The 22,935-nt window shown below is 41.4% G+C and overlaps 1 protein-coding gene across 1 annotated transcript in view; it reads right to left on the reverse strand.

Annotated features, from left to right (window-relative positions):
- Window positions 1-22,935, reverse strand: part of LOC138249015 (extracellular calcium-sensing receptor-like) — an 87,574-nt gene that overhangs the window by 52,827 nt on the left and 11,812 nt on the right. Inside the window, exon 2 of the mRNA XM_069203072.1 lies at window positions 923-1,214. Within this exon, the coding sequence (XP_069059173.1) occupies window positions 923-1,214 (292 nt within the window). The remainder of the gene's footprint in view (window positions 1-922; window positions 1,215-22,935) is intronic.

Consider the following 22,935-nt stretch of genomic DNA (forward strand, 5'->3'; position numbering starts at 1 on the left):
ATGCATATGCTCAGGCTTATTCATGAGGTAAGCCAACCTTTCCCAGATAACTCTACCGTCACACTGAACAAGACTTATTACAACCACTCTACTCACAAAATACCTTTTGTGTCCAGTCACTGAGGCAATTCATGTACACAAGAGATAAAACTGAGTATTCAATCTGCCACATATTTTACAAAAGTGTGCAAAAGCGTCTTGCTTGTCCTAAAATCAGAACAAAAATAAATTGACAAACAAAAAATCAACTAAAATATTTTTTTCAAAGAAAAAAACCTCATACATGTGCCTATTTGTGAATGTACTTTCTAGAAAAATAATTGATACATCAATGATATATTTGTCCCCTACTGTACTGAAAAACACAAGTAAACCAGCTTTTCTGTGAGAATTGTCCAATAAAAATGTTTGCAAAGAGATTTTGGCAAGATTGGAAACAATGTTATTTCACAAATATCCGGGGAGAGGGCAAAAGTGAGATTCTGTCTCCTCTGAATGTTATGACATTTTTAAGATATCAAAGCTTTCAAACTTTAGAAAACGTTTGAGGATTCCTGGCCAAAAATGTGGGAAAAATGTCAGTTTCAGGGACTCTTGTTAGACAAAAATCAGCCAGATCAATTTGGGCTGCAAGACCTTGCCTGGAGGAAAAAATTACAATTTCATCCCCACTGTTGTTATATGTCTACAAAACAATATCTAATCTTCTGATGCATTCAGTGTTACTAATAAATAGGATGCGCAAACTAGTCTAAGGATATAAATTGCAATAAAGACAATATAAATCCTTGACAAGTACGTTTGCTCAAACCTAAATGTATAGCATTCTTCAAATAATGTATCTATTCAATTTTTAGTTCAATACACATGCTTGTGAGCCCTCAACATAGTATGTGTAAAGCATTGCTTGTAGTTCACTTACTTGAGGGAACCGGTAGAGGCCTAAAATCCTGGCCAGCGGGACAGATGTGGACGAAAGAATTTCCCCAACGAGACCTGCAGGCATTGGGCCAGAATTACATGTGTACCCAGGGACAGAGGACTGTGTTCCTGAGAGCAGTTCCAAGAGTGCTCCAATGGCCTTGATCTGGGAAGTGCAGGAATCATAGATCTCAAAGCCCAGGGTAATGTTTGGCAATAGATCAGGATTCTGATTTATTTCCTCTACGGCAAAAACCATGGCCAGCACATCCCGGTAATACCTGACATGGAACCTACAGGTTAATGGAAATGGATGATGATGTACATATGATGTATGGCTTGATAATTCTCAACTGTTAGGACAAATTAAGCACAACACATTAAACAATGACATTATGAGAAATACCCAATATATGTTACTAGTGAATTACAATGACTTATGCCAGGTTTTGTTATAAATAGATGGGACAAATATACTGTTTCTGCAAACCAGCAGATGCACCAATGTGTTAACAATATTTCTATGTGCGTTACCTGACAAAACATTGACGTTTTCACCAGCCTTTGCTTCCTCTTTTTTAAACATATCTTCTTTCTTCATTTCTATGTGACAATGGGGGTTATTACAACCCTGGCGGACGGTGTTAAAGCGGCGGTAAGACCGCCAACAGGCTGGCGGTCTTTTTGTTAGTATTATGACCATGGCGGTTACCGCCATGGTCATCCGCCGCTTCTCCGTTCCGCCCGCCAGGGCGGAGACGACCGCTGGGCTGGAGACCTGGGTCTCCAGCCCGGTGGCCGTCACAATACCGCCGCCGGTATTTTGACCCGGCTTACCGCCGTGGATTTCCAGCGGTAGGAACCGCCATGAAATCCATGGCGGTAAGCACTATCAGTGCCAGGGAATTCCTTCCCTGGCACTGATAGGTGTCTCCGCCACCCCACACCCCCACCCCAACTCCCTCCCCTACACCCCCCACCACCCCTGCCACCCCCCAAAGGTGGCAGGGCCCCCCTCCCCACCCCGACCCCCAACATCACATAACTCACACACACATGACACGCACGCAGGCACCACCAACACACACACGCACACACACCGACATACATGGCTACATCCACACACTCAGTCAGACACGCACACCCATATACAGACATACACGCACACATTCATACAGACATACACGCACTCATTTCCCAAAACACGCAACACACCCGCAAGCATACACGCACTCACACACCCCCTCTACATACACACACGCACACCCCCATGCACCCACACAACACCCCCCACCCCCCCCCAACGGACGATCGACTTACCTGTTCCGTCGATCCTCCGGGAGGGGACGGGAGGCATGGGGGCTGCTCCGGCCACACCACACCGCCAACAGAACACCGCCGCGCGATCACAGGACGTGATTCGCTCGCCGGTGTTCTGTTGGCGTGGCGGTGGAGCAACCTCCACTTCCCCGCCGCCCACCAGTATGGCTGTTGGCGGCTCTTCGTCCTAAAAAGGACAGAGAGCAGCCAACAGTCATAATAAGCTGAGCGGCAAACCACCACTACTGGCGTTCTTCCGCACGGCAGTCCCTCGGCGGTCTTGTTAAAAGACCGCCGAGGTTGTAATGACCCCCAATATCTCTTACTGTGATTGACTCCCACCCACACTGTAAGCGTGACTCTAGATCTATTTAATGAAAAAGTAGACAGAATCAAGATCATTCATCCATTCGAGGTTGTTGGACCAGATAATATACTCATCCCTTTCCAACTCCCTTAAAGTCTGCACTACTCACTCCTGAATATCCTCCAATTTGGGGAAAGGATATGAGGCATGTGGTCACTCTCAAGCTTGCTCAAAAGTAGCACAGGTGCTACAAAATGCTCCTCACAACGTGATTTCAATGATCATGTAATCAAATTCAATGAAAGTCTTGAAGGCGTTGACCCAAAAATCACTCAAATGACAGAAAATCAGAAATTCGTAACATTAGTTTTCATAGGAACTAAAGAAAGGTAAGAGAACATTTAAATCTTACAGTTGAATTTGATGACAAAGCTGCTGTCTTTAAAACTGACTCACCTTTGAGTGGACAGGAACAAATATAAAAACTGGTTTTAAAATGAAACCTATCCCCATAGAAAAAAAGGTCTACAAGCTAAAACCGTAGGGAAAAAAAAAACTAGTTTTTTCAAGTTTTAAAACAAGTCACTTTTGCCAAAACATTATGCCTGTTCAACAATTCTAAATGAATATCTGAGTAATCTGTTCTTTATAGAGAAAGTAACGCAGAGAGACTGTTGAGTTGAGAAAGAGAAAGGAAAACAAATCACCTGCTTCCTGTAGGAGAGCAAAAAGACTAAATTGTACCTCTCTACCTTTGTGAATTCACAATGACCCAATTAAAGGCTAAAATCACTTGGTCTAGCTTTGGACCTATTTTGTCAGTAGACCTGGCCTAAATAATTGTTAAAATAAAACATTCCTCCCACTTTTCCGAACCTTTTCATATGGCTCAAGCAGATTTCCACCCACATCACTCCATAGTGAGATAACCTAATCATGACCTTTTTACTGCAAATAATGTTCGCTGACTACCCAAAGATAGGTCATAGCTCTCCTGTGATAAAAATCCAGAGGTGACCCACCTGTTATGACTAAGTTCTAGCCAGTATCTAACCATTCATCCTAGCCAAAGTGCTAAAGGTTGTTTTGAGTCACATCTCAAACAGTTTATAAAACAAAACAAAAAATTTGATGACATGGGCATTCTGACCGCGGCGGTTCGGCCGCAGTCAGATGCGGAAAACCAGCGGTCTCCCGCCGCCCATGTGAATCCTCCAAGGCGGCGGAGCGCGCTCCGCCGCCATGGGGATTCTGACACCCCATACCGCCATCCTGTTCCTGGCGGGTCTCCCGCCAGGAACAGGATGGCGGTATGGTGTGCCGCGGGGCCCCTGGGGGCCCCTGCAGTGCCCATGCCAATGGCATGGGCACTGCAGGGGCCCCCGTTAGAGGGCCCCACTTTGTATTTCAGTGTCTGCTTTGCAGACACTGAAATACGCGACGGGTGCAACAGCACCCGTCGCACCTTCCCACTCCGCCGGCTCCATTCAGAGCCGGCGTCCTCGTGGGAAGGTTGATTTCCACTGGGCTGGCGGGCGGCCTTTTGGCAGTCGCCCGCCAGCCCAGTGGAAATCCCAGAATCACCGCAGCGGTCTGACGACCGCGGTGCGGTGTTCTGGCGGGGGTACTTTGGCGGGCGGCCTCCGCCGCCCGCCAAGGTCAGAATCACCCCCATAATGTCAAACTGTTGGCTAGGATGCAGCATAAAGACAGCAGTTTTATAAGTAGTTGATGATTTCCATACACTATAGTAAGGTGACTCATGCTTCCGTATTCTCACACACAAATCAGTCACCATTGATACAGTGAATCACAGATGCCTCTTTAAGATTCTCAGAGAGAAAATGGGCCTAAATGCTCAGTCCTAAGAGGCTTCATCTTAAATCTGAACAATTGCAAACTGTGTAAAAAATGAGCTTCATTTCCAATCCTGTGTTAAATCCTGATGCAGTTATCCAGGGAACTATTCTCTAGCCTACCAAGTTTAACCTCAATATGGAGCAGCTAGCCCCCATCAATAGCATCTACAACTTTTCAGATGGCTTCCATCTTTATCTCAACATATCCTTTTTTTAAAAGACAGGGCCATTGTTTTTGATGAGATTCAAACCTGGATGCTTTATCGCCATCTGAAACTGAAGCCCCTGAAAACATAGTTTGTCCTGCTCTCCCAACCAATTCAAACCTGGCTGACCTCACTGTCAATTCTGAACAGAGCATGTTAGAAGTGGAAGCTGCTAATTCACTAAGCTATCACTCAGGAAAGACCTCAGTATTCAAGTGAACAAAGGGACACAATTTCAACCTAACCTCCTACTTGGAACTAAATATTTTGACACTGACTCAGATTTTAAGCTAATAATACAATTGCGTCCGCTAACAAGACTTAATAAAAGAAAGACCCTGGCAATGGGAATTCCAAATTTAAATCTAGCTACTCAAAGTAGCCATCTATGCGACTGCTTGAGTAACTATCCCTGCCAGAAGGCCACATCTCACCAAACATTATCTAACTGCAATGGTGAGCCTTTGAAGCAAGAAGCATCATTAAGCTTGTATACATCACATATAAAACACTATTACTGTAAACACCTGACTAACCAAGAACTAACCATTTTAGGAGGACATCACCTCCTGGGAAGCAGAGACTATATGCATCTTGACACACTAGGATTTAAGAAAATAAACATCCTGAGCCAGTCCTTCTGCACCTTTAGACTTTGAAACTCCTTTTCATCAGCTATCAGGACAAACCTGTCCTATGACACATTTCCAAATGTTCCTGATTGTAGTATGTTTAATGTTTTTAAATGCATCCATTAAAATTAAGAGTGTCTAATTTTCTACTCAACATATTTATTTTTTAGCTTCCTATAGATACACCATTCTATAACCATGCAGTACTCTTCCATTGTGTGCATGCACCCAGTCGTTCTTGTCTGCATCACAAGTTAGAAACTATGGTCATCATTTACAAGACACCTGCACTGTCAAAGCATCACTTTTTGTGATACCATGGTGGCATACTATACTCATGTCTATGAGGCCACGCAAAGCCACCCAGAGAAAGAGGAAAATGCCTCCATTGATTGTTTTTTGTGACGGAAGGTGTCTCTTTCTACATAACAATTATACCAATAGCTCAGACACCTTTGCATCCCAGTGCAAAGGTGCCTGCATTTGCGCTAGACACCAATATGTGCGCCCTCGCAGGCAGAAGGTACAGCAAAGCGCTGTATATAATTAATAGAGCACAGTCCTGCCCTTTCCGTTTGACTCAGGACAGCGCAGCAATAAGTCTTGTGGCGCTGCCTTGTACCAAGAGGTTGTAAATAAGGCCCAGTTTTCTTATGTAAAACCTTCTGTAACTCTTTGGGTCATGTCCGTATGATATAAAGCCCACAAAATAAATACGATATATGAGCTATTATAAATCCTAACTACAGAAGATGAGAGAGAAAAACCTGCATGGGTGATAGGACAGGCAAAGACTTCAACCAGATTTGAAGAACCTAACTATTTTCACAGCTGGAGTTCTTCTGTTCCTGTTCCTAGAAGCAGGTACGTCATTTCTAAAACCAGGCCTACCGTGTTGTCCCGAGACAGCCTTTCAATATGTGAAGACAAAGATTGGTGTGTTTAAATTTATTAGAATATTGAAATAACACAAACAATATGCACTGAAGAAAAAAACACAGCTGATACATCAAACCATAACCAAGACCTCAGAAACAGAAAATCCACAAGTAGAAGATTTACCAACCCTTGAGACATTGTTGGCAGTAAAGGGTGAAGAGGGCGTAAACATTGAGAATGAATTTGCAATGAATGCCAAATACAAAGGTGATATAAAGACAAAATCAAAGCTAATTCCATAAATGTAGAGGGACAATGTAGACATATTGCTTGATTCGGTTCAAAGGAACTTGAAGAGATTAAGGTGTGAAAAAATTAATAAAAATAAGGGTACCTTGAAGATTGAACAAATTATAACCCTAAAACTCTTGAACAGTTTACATGGTATAACTGTTAAGTAAATACTTATGGAGCATGGCATATGTGATCCCAATCCTTCCCTATCAATCACTAGATCCTAAAATGGAGACGTTCCTTCATCTCCACTCTCCAACCCTGGCACTGTTAAAATATTCACACCTTCAATGCTATCCATTACTAAATTATTTTCCCATTTTGCACAACTTACTGGCTACTTGAAATCAAGACTTTGATATAACTTAACAAGGCCCCGTCAGTTAACAACATTTTTTACATGCAGTCCTTTCTACTGGGCATGCCATATCATTGGAAATGTAACCTGTATTTCCACATCTAAAACTAACCCCTCTGAAGTGTCCGAACTTTCACATGCTTAACCTTCTGAGATCCTATAGACTCAGCTTTGATATCCCTTTTTTCTATTAACTTTACTTACCACATATGGAATCAAACCTCTCGATTCTCCCTCTGCTCAGTTGAAATAAACTTATGTATTTCCAGTATCACATTCCATTTCTTTCCATATTACTCTCTTAATCCTCTACAAGCTTTGTCAAATTCCATCCCAATTTTACCATTGCCTTCTTGTAACAGTTCATTGAAAGCAATATGACTATTCTTAAACACTCAGCCCTAAACCGTTTAGCAAAATGGATAACTTCCTAACATCTGAATATTTTTGTCCACCACTAACTAAGACATACATCTTCAAAATATGTTCCCTACGTTCCCAAAGAATCGATTTACCCTGCATTTTAAGTAATTCCACAGCTCAGTGTGTTGCACCGTAGTGTGCTGTACTACTCAACAAAAACCTTCACACAATTTCCATAGATATGTTCTTGTGCTTGTCTTGTTTAACTGCAAATTCTCAAGTGATCATAATGATTTCTCAATTACTTAAACTGTAATTGCTTCATTCAGATGTGCGATTTGAGATTAGGCTGATCAAAGATGCTGTCTATGCATGTGTGGTGGTATCACGTTCAATGTGTAACATCCATCATGAGTGAAATGTGTAGAAATAAGCACACTGCACATGCTTTTGACGTGTGATGACCACTACATCAATGCTTTCCAGTAGGGATAGCGGGTCAGTTACGAGGATATTAAGCTAAGCTGCTGGTTCCATGTCCTGTGCTTTTGCAACTCTATCTTCAGTTGGGCATCTAAAAATAAGTGTCCAAATAAATCCCAAGCATACATCCAGATCAGTGAATCACCACAGTTTAGTTACATGATTAGTCAAATTAGTTATTTAGGTTACTCACAGTGTGAAGTCAAAGTGACTATGGTAACAGTAATAGTGATGTAGCCATGCCTAGCAACCAAGCCAGTAAAATGCAATGGACACAAAGGGGCCTATTCATAGACTGTATTTAGTAGAACGTTTAGTACTGCTACATGTAGAAAATGCTATTTACTAACCTGCATGTGGAGGTCTATGCCTCTGTCTCTTCTACCTTTGCCTTGCAGAGATTTCTAACTTTGACTGTGGAAACCTCCACACATATATGTTTATTTTTTAATAGTAAATGTGGGCGGGATTGGGAAGTACCAAGAAAATAAGGACTACTTACTAAATGGGAGGGCTTTAGAGTGGATTAAGTAGGGTTTGAGATAGTGTAAGGTAGGGGTTTAGGCAGGGACATACACTCACACACAGAAGATAAAAGCCCATCCCTTCTTACAAACTGCACTTCTACAGTTACTACAGTCAAAAATGACCCAAATCAGTCAAAATTGCACTCCAGGTTAGCCTTCGAGTAAGTCCAGCCCCATCCATGAGCAGTCACAGTTACTGCAGAAACCTCCTATGAAAGAAAATAGAGGCAGCAACTTAAAATTAAACACCTTAGGAAATAAATAATTGTATTTTGATTTCTTAAACATGTATATACAACTAACTTAATGATGAAAAATAACATACAAAAAATTACCATCATTAAATATTTTATTACCTTTTCTAAATTAATACATTAACATATTTTTAGAAAGAAAATGAGTTAAAACTAATTCTATACAAATCTTTTAGTAACTTTACAAATATAAACATATTAACTTAGATGGGAATTTTGTGTAATGCATATTTTACAAAATAATTGTAATTGAATTAGATATTTTTAAATTAAATAAACATTTACTTCAAAATTAACTTTGGTTTACATTTACCATAAATATATACACGTATTTAAATTAATATCTAACAATAGATTATATTTACAAATTCTTATAATTGTATACAATTTTGTACATTTCCCTATAGTTTACCATAGGCAGATCTCTGCCCGAATTGCAAAGATTGGTGTCTTTGTGTGAGAAGTTGATATTAGCAAATTTACGCTTAATTTGGCTCCCCTCCCTGATCTCAGGGGGTGGATAGATGTAAGTCTCTAACTTGTAGTAAATTTACACTTGTAAATGGTGACTAGTTAAAAATAGTAAATGTACTTCAACATGTAAGAGTCAATTTACATGTGAATGTTTACCCACTTATAAATGTACCTTTGTGAATACCCAGCAAAACCTATAGCAGGAGCATGTGAATGCAAAGGATGATGGCACTATCTCTAGAGCTATCTATGTCTCCTAATACTTTGAAGATACTGCAGAGCCTGGTATATAGGTTCTCCATATTCCTGGCAGGTAGATAGAAAAAGGAACTAGACTAAGGAGATTTTTTATAACATCATCAATGCACAAGTATGAGTTAACCATAGTGTAATCTCTAAATTACAAATCTTATACACAACTAGACACTGCAAGGCATAAGTTAAGTTTCTCTTTGGGTGACGACTGCATGAGTGCTACAAACTGAGATGCATTCTGTATAGAATGAGACATTGGTCATAAGATGGTTGCACTTTTTGGTGTCTTTTAAAGTTTTTGATACTTTACAGGGCCAATCCTGTTATTTACATTATGTTGGTTTTTAAGAAGATTGAGGTTTCTGGCTCTTTTAAAGGGTTTGATTTATGTTCATGCAGCAATATATGTACTTCCCTAGTGAACAAAGGTACCAGTGCTGAGGATTCTGAACATTGAGAGTAATGATCAGGGGTAGAAGTCAAACTTTAATGCAGATCCTGAGAAATGATGGCCAATGAGAGATAAATAAATAATACAAGATCTTGCCTGTGGGGAGCTGATTTCCATGTAGAGTGGGTTTGCTGGTATTAAAGCGCCAGGAGATGGCTTTCCGAGGAGAACTTGCAGTACTTCTAATATGACAAAACAGAGGAAATGTTTGCCACGAAGCAGACAGCTTCCAGCGTGTGGGTGTTCAGGACCACCTCCCAGGAGATGGGGCTGAACGAGAGTCATGTTAATACGCCTCCATGTATCCTCCCATAACTGTTTCTGTTGGACATCATCCTTTCAGTCTAACAGGTACTGAAGCCTTCCTGTGATCTTCTTGGAGTCCACTATAGCTCATACTCTACATCTGCCATATTCCTGTACAGTTATAGCGGGTAATGTCCTAGAGTAGCTAATTCTTGTCTTGAGAAGCAACATGCTAAACTTGTTTATAATCTTCGATTATCCTGGCCATTTTTAAGGCATGAAATTAACAAATTTAATGTTTGCTTATTTTTGCAAAATTCCATGATATTTTGTAGGTGAACATTTTGCATAATTTTTGCCCTTAAGAGACTGGTTTGTAAAGGGAACGTTTTTCAAGACATTTTATTTTTGAATCACTGTCCTCCAGGTACGTTGTGTGACCTTTGAGTAGGAGGTATGTCAATTGTGCATATTCATAATCCAACAAGTGGACTTAATGTTCATATAATTATACATAGTTTTCTGACTGTTTCACCAAAAAATATATTTAATTCATGCCTAAAAGTACATATGTATGTGGTATTTCTATAGTACAAACCTAACCAAAAGGTAGGTGAGAGCTGTTCATGGTCAAAGTAAAGAAAAGTCAGGCAAAGCGGATGCTCATCATTTGCTTAATACGATGAAAACCCCAGTGAAGACTGTGGTGAACTGACGCATGCAAAGAGTTCAGACCATGGAGCAGATATCTACTTGGCATAGGCTTGGCTGCGGCTGCTTGAGAGACTGACTGACTATCTCAGCCCAACCGTTTTAGCCTTTCCATCTGTCTATGGATAGCACCTGAAAGGCGATTCAAAGGATCATGTCTGCTAAAGCTGAGACATCTATAGTTGTCATGCGGCCAAAAACGGAGACATTTTAGTTGGGCCATGACTGATATAAAGTTAAAGGAACTTAATTAAATTCTTCCTTGGCATAGGATTTTTAATTTTTTTTATAAGCAATATTTCTACAGTGGCGACCTAATCTCAATGGCAGCGAGCACCTTACACGCAACTAAGGATAATTAATATTTAACTTACACTGTTAGGACAGTATTTAAAAATTATGGCTTCAGACAGACCACTCCAGGTCTGAAGGAATGGTTTTCGAGACCACATGTCAATGCTGCTCATACTTACTACTGTGCTACCAGCATGATTCATTTTTACAAACTGGGAATGCACCAAAATCTATGGATGGGTGCGTGGGAACACCAATTCTCCACCCATGGAGCACAGTCCTATCGCAAGGTAATGGAAGGCAGCAAGACATGAAGGAATGGCTTCCTGCTTCCTCTTTTTCTTTAAGTGTTTTATAGTGGTCATTATTATGATGAACTCCATTGTTCATGTGCCCTTCTCTCAGGAGACAGGATGACCTGTTAGAATTGGCTTTCTACAGGCAAAGACAGGGAACAGAAAGAATTATCGCTGCTCCAGTCAAGTTAATATGAATTCAGAACCAGGCACACAACAGCTGTCTCACTGGTTGATGCATTGAGCTGATAGGAGAGAGCAGTACAGGGGACATGCAGCAAATGAATAAAGAGACACAATACTTTCTGACCACTAATAATCTTATATAGCACACTTTAAGCTAGAGTTTACATCAACACCAGGAGATCACTAACATTGTTCAACATTTACAGAAGCATGGGGACTCCCAGCGCCTCTGTAGAGTTGTATCCAGCAGACACAATATACACAGGGAAAGGGGAGGGAGGTCTTCAGAGAGATTGATGTATCTGAGTGAAAAGTTTAATCAGAGATGCACATCTGCTGAACTTTGTGCCCGGAACATCATCATATGCTATAATCTTGAAAGCACATGAAAATTGTTAGTAAGGATTAGACACCTTGATATGGGAATACACATATTTCTGTGGCATTCAACTTGACATTGCCTTTGTAATGAGCTAGCTCTTTTCTGACCTAACTGAGCAAATAAATATAGAAATATTGCTGAACACACAACTTACTCTTTGGTGATTACTGCTAACACCTCTGTCAGCACAGAGTTTAGCATAGAACCCAATACTCTCAGATAGTCTAGAATCTGTGTTAACTGTTGCAGTATCTAGGGGTTCATTAGTGATTCTTGCACTTGAATTGTGTCTAGAGCTGGGCTCATCCTCATTACATTTGTGATATCACCTGGGAACTAGTGTAGTGAAAAGCTACTGGCTTGCCTCCCACTGTCAATGTACTGCTTCATAATGTGTTACTGGTGGGACATCTTGGAACCCGAAGGGTGGGGGTGAAGCTGCACTTTTCCATAATCAATGGTAATAGCTGCACTGGGTGGCTCTGAGGGTAGAGGTTGTTCAGCCATTGTGAGTTACTGTGAATTGGGTATGGAAAGATTACCTAGAGCAGTGTGAATAGAACACAGGAAGTCATGCTCCCGGAGACCCTGGGGTACTTTGGGCATTGTACAGAGGGACAGGCTGATGAGGAAAGTGTGTGTGTGGATGTTCAGAGAAGGGGATGGGATCAAGAGCTCCTGAGCTGCACTTGTTACATCACTCCTATAACTACCCCTTACAGGCATTGTGAATAATTTCCCATTGATGATGCCCTGATTTTTTTAGTAAACTTCGGAGCATCACATTTTGTGAAGCTCCTGAGGTTTTTTCAAGTTAATTTACATCAGGATCTCTCCGTTTTAGCCCTAACTCTGTCATTAAGGGTTCTTTACAATCTTTCTGTCAAAATGATGTTCTTTGTTTAGTTCCATTATTTGTTTTCTCTTTTTAGTTCCTGAACAACCCAATGAACAAAAGTAATTTTAATGTAAATGATATGAATGAACTACCTAAATCCTTCTTTTGTGGGTTTAATTTTCTATGAAAATTTGTTATTAGCGTATCTGATGTTCCCCTTCACAGCTAGCAATACCTCTACATGTCTGTCCCAGTCTCATTAACACAGACTGCTAGCGACATAAATGACAAACAGTTTTCAAAATGAGAATGCTCACACTGGTGAATCTGGAAGCTGCTCACCTCCTATAAATATACGGTACCAAGCCGGCTAACACATTGAAAGGGTTTCTCACCCTTTCACCCTTCTGAGATGCTCAGCCTGTCATTCTGCTGCGAGGAGAAGCAGGGACAAATATGGCAAGGAATCACAGGAGGGAGAGTGTGTTGTGTTTTGATGCTTGACTGTGGGCAGGGCTGGGATGGTCCGTTCTAGAGTTCAGGCTGTGTTTGTGCTAGGCTACAATCTCATAGGCAGAACACATTATGGATAGCTCTACCCCTGTGTCCTCAAGCTCTCTGTTCACAAACCTCTTACACTAAGGGATTGTAAGCGTCTGATCATGATACTCTACACAGATGTTACCAGGGACTGCTCTATGTCCCAAAAGTAAGCAGCCACCAACCCTTAGTCATGTCTGACCCTGGTCTTAAGGACTATTGTCACCCTGGTTAAAGCTGGCTCCTGTATAGTTGGGACCCTATTGGTATAGCAGAATTTAGATCCCTTCTAGGGGGCTGTGCACACAGCAGGCAGAGCATCTGTTGAAGCATCTGTTGGGGGATCAATAACATGACTATTCAGTGCCTGAAGATATTCAGTCTTTGTCACAATGATGAAATGATGAGCAGGACAAGACATGGCTGACTGATGCCCAACCAATCTGATTTCTCATTTAATTCTTTGTTGCCACTGTTGAGGCTAAAACTTCACAAGTGTTCTCACTACAGCTCCTTATTATAAATATCAAACACTCTACACTTAGGTTTTACTTCCTAGATAACCCTGAACAAAAAGCAAAAGATGGGAAAGTTTACAGAGAAGTTACCTCCTCTCATAGGTTAATCAGAACTACACTGCATCTTCACCACTGGCAAGTTCTTTTGTGAGAAGATAGGTTGTAGAATATTATGAAAGCATATCAGGTCATACAAATCAATTATAGTGTTGAATGTGGTATATGGCTTTGTTAAATGCTCCATACATACACACACATACATACACACACACACAAAGCCACAACAATGAGATTAAGACACAGCTAGAGAGATATGCCAGCAGTATATATTTTAATGAGTACAGATACATGTGATGCATTGTCCCTATAGTTTTGAATTTCAAATTAAAGAAATGTGCACATAAAGTCTATATAAATATATATATATATAAATATATATATATATATATATATATATATATATATATATAGTTGTTACATATTAGTTGTTACATATGTAGTTGTTGAATAAATGCTGATTAGATATATTATTTCAGTTTTGCCGGTATTTGAGATATTGCTCCTTGAATAAGCTTGATGGTGACAAATAAAAAAGTGTGGAAGTCTGGATGAAAACTAATCATAACAGTGATCAGTGGAGCCACTTCTAAATATACTGAATTATTAAATCTTACCTCTCACAGAAAAACAACTACTACACTTGTACAAATAGGGTTATTTCTTCTTTGTTTCAGTATCAGTGGTGGCACGCAAATACACAGTGTAATTAACTTTCTTACTCCTCATATATCAGCTGTGACAATTCTATACATGCTGTTATACACTGTTCTTACACTCACAGTACCACAGCTGAGCGATTTCACTCTGTACTGTAATAAACCTGCGTTACCCCTCACAGGATATCAACAATTGCACCTTTATAGATACTGTAATAAGAGTTTCTACCAATCACAGGTATCTGCTATGACATGTCTACACATACTGCAATAGACTGTCCTTACTCTTCCCAGGACATCAGCGGTGATACTTTTGATCACAGTTTAGTAAGATGTCCTTTTCTCTAAAGGAATGTCAGTCAGTGATCACACTTTCATATATGCGGTTATAGCTGATTTTACTCCTTAGAGGACAGACTTTTATTCACAATGTAATAAACTATCATTTTGGACTGTGACACTTGTGTAATAAACTATTCTTCCTTCCACAGGACATTATCTATAAGACTTCTGTACGTATTGTAATAATCTGTCTTTCTCCCTCATATATCAGCTGTAACAATCCTATGCATACTGTAATGAATTGTTCCTATTCCATGCAGGATACATCAGCTGTGACTCTGCTATGCATACAGTAATAAACTATTCCTATTCCTTACGGATATCCACTTTGACACTTCTGTATGTATTAAAAACTATTTCTACCCCTTACAGGAAATCACCTGTGACACTTCAAGCATACTGTAGTAAACTGAATTTATTGTCACAAGATTCCAAATGTGACTTTTCTATACATACTGTAATAAGCTGTTACTATTGATGCAGGACATCTGCTCTGACACTTCCATACACACTGTAATAAACTGTTCTTGTCACAGGACATATGCTGTTACACTTCTATATATACACTGTAGTATACTACCCTCATGGGCGACCATTAGTGCCTAGGCTCCAGGTGCAAACATGAGCAGTTTCATAGCCTTTTTGGCCATGTGCCCCATCCTCAACTTGCACTCTTGCTACATGGTCTAAGTTCTGGACTTTTTTACTCTAACATCTAGGGATCTTCTGCAGACCAGTGACCAGTCCACCACTGTTTTAAGTCATAGCTGTCTACTATGGTTTATGTTAGCTGGTCGTCACCTCTAAAGTCTGTGAGTCTGCTCTGCACTCCCCACTCTCACCAATTCACCACCATCAACCACAAGATGCAACAGCAAAACCGTCAACCTCCTAAATATCAGAGTGCCTCAGGTGCTGATGCTCATTGTGGGCAGGGATGTCTCTTCTGCGAGGAGCATGGGTCCCCCTTGCTTTTATGTGGCATGAGTAGAATGCTCATATAATAAATGTTAATATTGCATGCTCCTGCTGCCTCCTTGGAAAGAAAAGGTGTATGAATGGACAGTCTGGCAGCCAAGCCCAGCAATGCTACTGCAAGAGTTGAGTCATGGTGTCTGTTGTCACTACAAAGGATTCTTGATGATGTGTCCCTTCTGCACTTTCTGCTCAGTGTGAAAGACTCTTGCTGTGCTCCATAGCCTGTTTTAGGCATGTCATTAGGCAAGACCGTAGCAATTTATTAAAATTATATGAATAATATATCTATAAATAGGGCCGGTCAGACAACCCTCTCCTTCTTCAGCAATGTTATTGTGACATTCACACTTTTCTCACACCCACTAAAGAATGCAGCATGGAGCAGTGGTTTAGTCCACCTCAGCTGCTGGGTAGCCGAGCAGATCCACCTAGTAGCAGGCACTACTGTGGCAAAGTGTCAAAAATATTTTACTTGTAGCAAGTGTTTTTTTTGTTCTCTTTTTTGATATATAGTTCCTCAAACAATACATTTTTGTAAAAAAACAAAACAAAACAAGCATTGTGCGTGTTTGCTATTACTATGTAAAGAGAAGTGCTTCAGAGCTTTCAGAAGCTACAGTTATGCTCCTGTTCTATGGAAGGAGTATTTGCAGGTTCTTCTGTTCTTGCTGCATCTGTTCATTGAGAAGGGCGTGGCTACTGGTGCTGGTGGTGACTGTGGTGGTACAATCAGAGACAGGAGAGACCCTCTTCACAGCGCTACTCCAGTCAATCTGAGAGGTTACTGGTTTGAGTGCATATTTCAGTAGCCCTATATAATTAACTATGGAACAAACTATGAAGCAGTGCACTTGAATTGCATGTCCTTGCAAGCATCTACACTGCCAAGGAGATATCAAACTGCTGATCGTGAATAGAATTTTCCAGTGCTGCTGTGTCCACAGCTGTCCCAGTACAGAAAGGAAAATAACAAAGCTCTCAAAGATGATCTCCACAATCTTTTACATGGATTTTCATGAGGTGTGCTATCTTTTATACACAGATGTGTACTCCAAACACCACTTGGCTCAGTTGATCTTAGTTCTCAGTGTCTCTCCAGAGCTAATCTCCACTGTCAGCAATGCAGCCATTTCCACAGCAGTTGAATGCTTCCTACAAGTAGGATTCAGCTTTTCCAGCCAGGTTGAGACCAAAGCTCCTTACCCTGCTCCTTAGTCAAAAGACAGCTGACCTAATGAGTATAGGAGAAAGGCTTCTTCTCTGCAGGATGCAGTCCACATACTCTTTCTCCATTAGGGAGCTCCTTCTGTTCTCCTAGTAGTCTAGACCTGTCCTATCATGGGTCTTACATAGACCCCCACCCCATTCTGGTAGGAAGCCAGTAATCACAGAAATTGGTTGTGTGGATTTTAAAAAGTTATCTCTGGAGCTGGTTTCAAGGGGTTCCAGCATTTTTCTCTATTCCTCCCAGAACGTTCAAGTGACACTCTTTGCCCTCCCTAGTGCCAGCAGGAGAGAGTGGCAGGGCTGGGAGCTCCTTATCAGGGAGACACAAAATAAAGACACAAAGAGGAAGAAATGTCTTCACTCAGCTACCCTTATGCTTGTTAAAGGTAACTCTCCTGGGGAAGAATGAAGCACAAAGGGGAGAGTCATGGCCTCTACACTTCAAAGGGGCAAATTTCTCTCTCCATCTGTTCCAGACTTCACTAACATGTAGTTTGTGAGCTACTGGTAGCTCTCCAGCTACTTTGGAGTAGCTCTCCTGTATACAGCCCAGTCTGATACATTTGAAGCTTTTGCTTGGTTGAATTAATATAAAGAAACCAGAATCAGAAAGTGTGTATTTGAGATGAATATATGTGTATTTCTAGAACTCAAAAGCTGATAGTTGGAGACAAATGGTTCAGTTGCTTATATATATAAATATATAAAGCTGATATTTGAGTGATAAATCATGTGGTGATCTGGAGACTTATTACTAATTGCATTACTTTGACGATCTAGCATTGCACCTGTGGCTGTTATACATAGCCCATATAAATGTATTCCAAATTGACGAAGCCTCTTTTTACATGACTGCTGGCAACCTTCCTGAGTCACAGAGGTGCTCACTGTTAGTAATCTTGCAGAGGGTGGCCACTAAGGTAATCCAGTCTGATGTGGGCTGTGCTGCGCAACTCATAATAGCAGATCACAATGATTTTCAGTGAACAATAGTGGCTCTTCGTACAGAAAAGGTTGGAGGCGCCTGTTCTATTCAAAGAAGCCTGGTTCAGTTCAAAGTACTCAGGAATGTTCATACATCACTGCCTGGCAGGCTGCTTCCATCCGCAATCTGGTTTACAGTCTACACAGGGTGGATTTCAAAGTGGCTTACTGTCGCCATACAGTAAAGCATTGCAGAAACACTCCATAATCACATAATCCATGGCAAACACACAACACGAAAAGTGCACATTCATACTCACAGATGGGCCCTGCTACCTACCCAAAGTCCTGTAACCTGGATGTCCACATGCATCTAGTCTTTAATGAAAATTGGGCCGATTAGGCTGCAACCTATTATCTGATAAAACAAAGCTTACACTGTCTAACACTTCATTCGGGAGGCTTGCCACACAACAGTGGTCAACAGAACAGAGGACAGAAAAGAAATACTGGGCATTTGCACATATTGGAAATTGTTCTATTAACAAAAGCATCCTCCAAGACGCATCCCTATTGTCTGCCCAGTCCCTGAACATAAGTTCAACAGCGTTACCACCCCAAAGAAGAAAATACACTTGCAGAAGAGCTCTTCAAATCTTTGTACAAACTACCTTATTAAACATACTATAGCAAACATTATTTCTCAAAGCATGGGTGCCAGCATTTGCGGTTCTCTAAAATTTAAGAATTCTGTAAGAGATGCCATTTTCATAAACCTCTGAATGGAACCTCACAGTCTGATATACTGGTGTTTCTAATAGAGCAAGGTGGCTCCTGGGGACAGTAGAGGGAGGGACGAGGAGGGAGAGGAGAGAAGACAAAGGGAGAGTACAGATGGGACGGCATTGTTCACAGTGGACAGATTGAGAGTAATAGTGAGAGTTTGGTGGTAGAGAGACATCAAGGGAGATCAGAAATACTGGGGAGAGAGCAGATAGACAGGTGGAATAGGAGAGGTTGGTGAGGAGAGTCAGATCACTAGAAGGGAGACGTAAGTGAGAAGCTGAAAAAAGTGCTCACAGGCCAGGGTGGTAGGAGTGAGACTAGACTTAGAGGGAGATTGAGCAACTGCTGGGAGCAATGAGACTGACAGAGAAGAAAGAGAGACTGGGGAGAGTGATGACAGATGGGGAGAGTAGACACTCTAGGAAAGAGCAGAGCGGCTTTGGGAATAGGCTGAAGGGACAGAACACAGACTTGGGTTGGCAGGGGATTGAGTAGACAGATTGGATGGCAGTAAAAGGAGTAAAGGAGTGTGGAGAGAGCAAAGAGACTGGTGAGAAATCCAGTGATTCCGGGGAGTGAGTGTATAGATAGGAGGAGAGTGCAGACACCAGGAGAATGAGAAGACCCACAATGTAATGGTCACAGTGAACAAGATACCTAGGTCAAAACCCATCAGTAATATGTTCCTGCATATCTAGTAAATAACTCTGTAACTCTTTCTGTCATGAGTGAATCTATTTGACCCTAGGGAGAGTAGAAAGGTATTTTTTTGTGGATTGATTTTGTGGTGGTATCATCATTACCAGCATAGCATCTAAATGGAGAAGAGTACTCTCCAAATGATCACATTTGATTACTTTTGTAGATAGATAGATAGCTAGATAGATAGATGGATACATAGATAGATAGATAGATAGATAGATAGATAGATAGATAGATAGATAGATAGATAGATAGATAGATAGATAGATAGATAGATAATTTTTACATAGTTACTTGTTCTTTAACAACTTTCAAAATGTAGATAAATATTATCCAGACACATACAAAAGACTCTATATACTAAAATCTTTAAACCAATGCACAAACTCTCTCAAGAACTCAAAAATTCCCCCTTATCCCTGAACACATGTATAATTATTTGCCATGGTATTTAGAGCAATTGTGTTGATCAACAAACATTCTCACCTGTTATCTAGTTATCCCTGTGTATTACCACAGTAGAGCAAACTTTGCATGAAAAAAAAACACTTTTAACCACCTCCCCAACTGATTATTGCAGTTACTTAGGCAAACAACTGTCATAGTAATCACAAGGCCTCTTCAATGTGAATTTACATTCCTGCAAAAATATAACCCCTGCATCCTGTTTAATACAAATGCACATGAAGAAATACCATGGTGTAAACCATATAAGAGGATGCACAGAATGTAATAGGCTACATATTATCATTGTTGAGAGAGGTGAGGGGCATCGTGACCCACAAATATATCGCCAGTAGGTAGTTATAGTTAATGCATAGTTTCCATAGAAAAAACATTTTTTGTTTTGCCAATAAAAACTTTGGCGTCATTTAAACAAATCTTTACAACATTTTCAAAGTTAGTAGGCCAATCATTTCTGCTGCTGTCTTTTAGGTTTCTTAGTGATTCAACTAGCCGGGGGCCCAGAAAAAGGGTGAGTCCCAAATCACGTTTTCTCCATGGATGTTGAACACGGCTACAAGTGAATCGCTGGACAGAGTACACCAGATGTAGCTGAGAGCTAGCTCTTTTTCCAGAAAGTGTGCTTTTTTGGTGTAAATCTAGTCAGTAGTTTTTGAGATATAAAAGGAAAAATAAATTTGTTTATCTAGGCATGCAGATCCTCTGTAGAGTCATCCGCTGGGGATCTGTGGAAAACGCAGGATCTAATTGGACGGCCACAACCTGAGAGACAGGTTGCAACTGCCATTTTGTTTATCGGCTTGGTGCGGGGGGAATAAAACTGTAAAAACGTGAGATAAGGGGTGAGGATAGATGTATCCTGATCCCAAAAGATAAAATAGAGGGGTCCCTCATGGGCAAAATTGTCTTTTTTTACCAATCTGCAGATCCACCACAGGGTTCACCATGACCCTCAGTGCAAATCTGTGATTTACACTTACTGATGGCCTCCCTCTGTCCCTGTTTGAAAATGTAGTGGGACACAGGTAGTTGGGTGATCTGGAGTGGGTTGAACTCATGATGGCTGATGTCTCCTGAGATGTTAGTGGCTTCCAGTCATAGGTTGCATCTGTTGGAGTTAGAAGGTGGTTGAGGCTGGAGGTTTGAGAGCAAAGGTATTGTAGATACCTATTTTGTTCTTGTGGTAGTGGTCTGCAAGTGAGTCGCAGAGGGCCTGGGAGGGTTGGATTGTATTCTTCATGCCTGCAGCGCAGGAGAACTCTCTCATGATGCTGAAGAGCTCCTTGAAGCAGTTGGTGCTCTTCTCGATGCAGTTGATCAGGGAGCCCTTTTTTGCTTCCCTGAGGTGGTGATGATATTTGCTGAGGGCAGCTTTGAAGGTGGCATGGTACAATCTTCTTTCTAGTCACTTGCATTCTCTCTTCAGTGGGTGGAGTTGGGGTGTGAACCAGCCAGCAGGCTTGCTTGATCTTCTGGTGTTAGAATTTCTTGTAGGGGGTTGCAGGTGAAGCAGCATCACTAACAGACGAAGGGCCCTACCGTGGTCTGGGGAGAAATGCTGTAGCAGTTGTTGTCTCAATTCCTAGGGGCAAGGTCCTGCAGTTTGGAGGCTGAGTATCTGTGGGTGGTAGGAGAGTTCTTGGTGCTTGACAAGGTACAGACATGGACAGGTACAGGTGGGCTTGTCTTTTGGGCGCTCGCACATCAGACTCCATTAAGTAGGTTCTGGGGAGGGAGTGGCACTGGTTGGCGATGGGTGGGCTGGGAGCAGAGCGGGGAAAAAATGGCGGGAAACAGTGGGTGAGAACAAGCAAACTAAGTGGCTAAAGAAAACTAAAAACTAAACAAAACACCAGAATAAGGCTGGAAGCGACCAAGATACAAAAAGGCTACCATGTCAGCTTTGCAAAGAAGACTGAATATAAGTAAAATAAGTACAGACGCTAGCGCTCACTGAAGAGTACTGAGGGGCTCTACCAGAGCTTCAGGGCTCTGGAGGGAGGCAGCCAGAAGGCATGGGAGAGACCTGCTCGATGGGGTCTTGCTGCGGCCTCCATTAAATAGGTCCTGGGAGGGAGGGGCACTGGGTGGTGGTGGGCGGGCTGGAAGCAGAGTGATAAAAAGAGCAGGAAACAGCAGAGGCAATACAGGGGTTAACAAGAATAGAAATGGCTAAACAAAAAACATTTAAAAAAATATAGCGGAAATCGACATAAATATCAAAAGGCTACCAAGTAGGCTCACCAAAAAAGGCTGAATATAAGTAGAATGAGTGCAGAATATGACAACCTTCTCCGCCTAAGTTTTCATGGCAATACCACCGCCATAAAAATGCTGGTGGAAAACTGTCCATGCAGGGGGAGTGCAGGGCCCCCCTAGTCAGCACCATTGCAATGTTCACTGTTTGCTTTGCAGACAACGAACATTGTGAGGGTGCTGGGGCACACTGTGCTCTACAGCACTGGTGCCGGCTCAATTACAAGCCAGAGAAAATGCTGTAGGCTGTTAGTGTGCACAGAGTACAGAGATTCCCGAGAGGCTTAACAGAGGCTAAAGTAGATAATACTAATTCTCTTTTTAATGGTAGTGTGCAATTAGGCTTATTAGAGGGTAGTGCAAAGCTTTTGTTCTACACCTGTCTGGTAGGCTCTCATTATTCTAATGAGGCTTCTGGATTTGGGCAGCAGAATCACCTGCATTGTGGGGGACTGAATCTATCCCACTACAGGTGACACTTGTCGGCCTAATCCAGGTATTTTTCCGGCTAACTAGCAGTGCCTCATCTCTACCCAAGAGCAGGGATGAATGGGCAGCGAGTGCATGACACAATTGACTCCTCAGGGAAATCGTGGTCACTCAGATCGCATCCGCTTCTCTCATTTACATTAGTCTTGCATATACAAGGACGATCAGAGGCAGTATATGTAGGCAGTATATGTTTCAATAAGGTTTTAATGAAGCAACTGCATCTTAGATGATAAAGCATGTACTGCTATAACTAGGATGATAAAGCATGACAGGATTAAAATTGTGACAAGGAGAGTGAAGCATAAAAATAACGCTACCATATTGTCACTCAAATTGTTAAAATAATTTCTACCTAGGTTATGTTAGAGCATGTTAAGCTCTATTGCTGCCCTTCAGGGTCCCCTGGGAGGACATCATCCCTCATACCTGAGCAAGTGGTGTCGTAGTTTGGAC

The sequence above is a fragment of the Pleurodeles waltl genome, chromosome 8 (assembly GCF_031143425.1).
Source record: "Pleurodeles waltl isolate 20211129_DDA chromosome 8, aPleWal1.hap1.20221129, whole genome shotgun sequence".
In the NCBI taxonomy this organism is placed as follows: Eukaryota; Metazoa; Chordata; class Amphibia; order Caudata; family Salamandridae; genus Pleurodeles; species Pleurodeles waltl.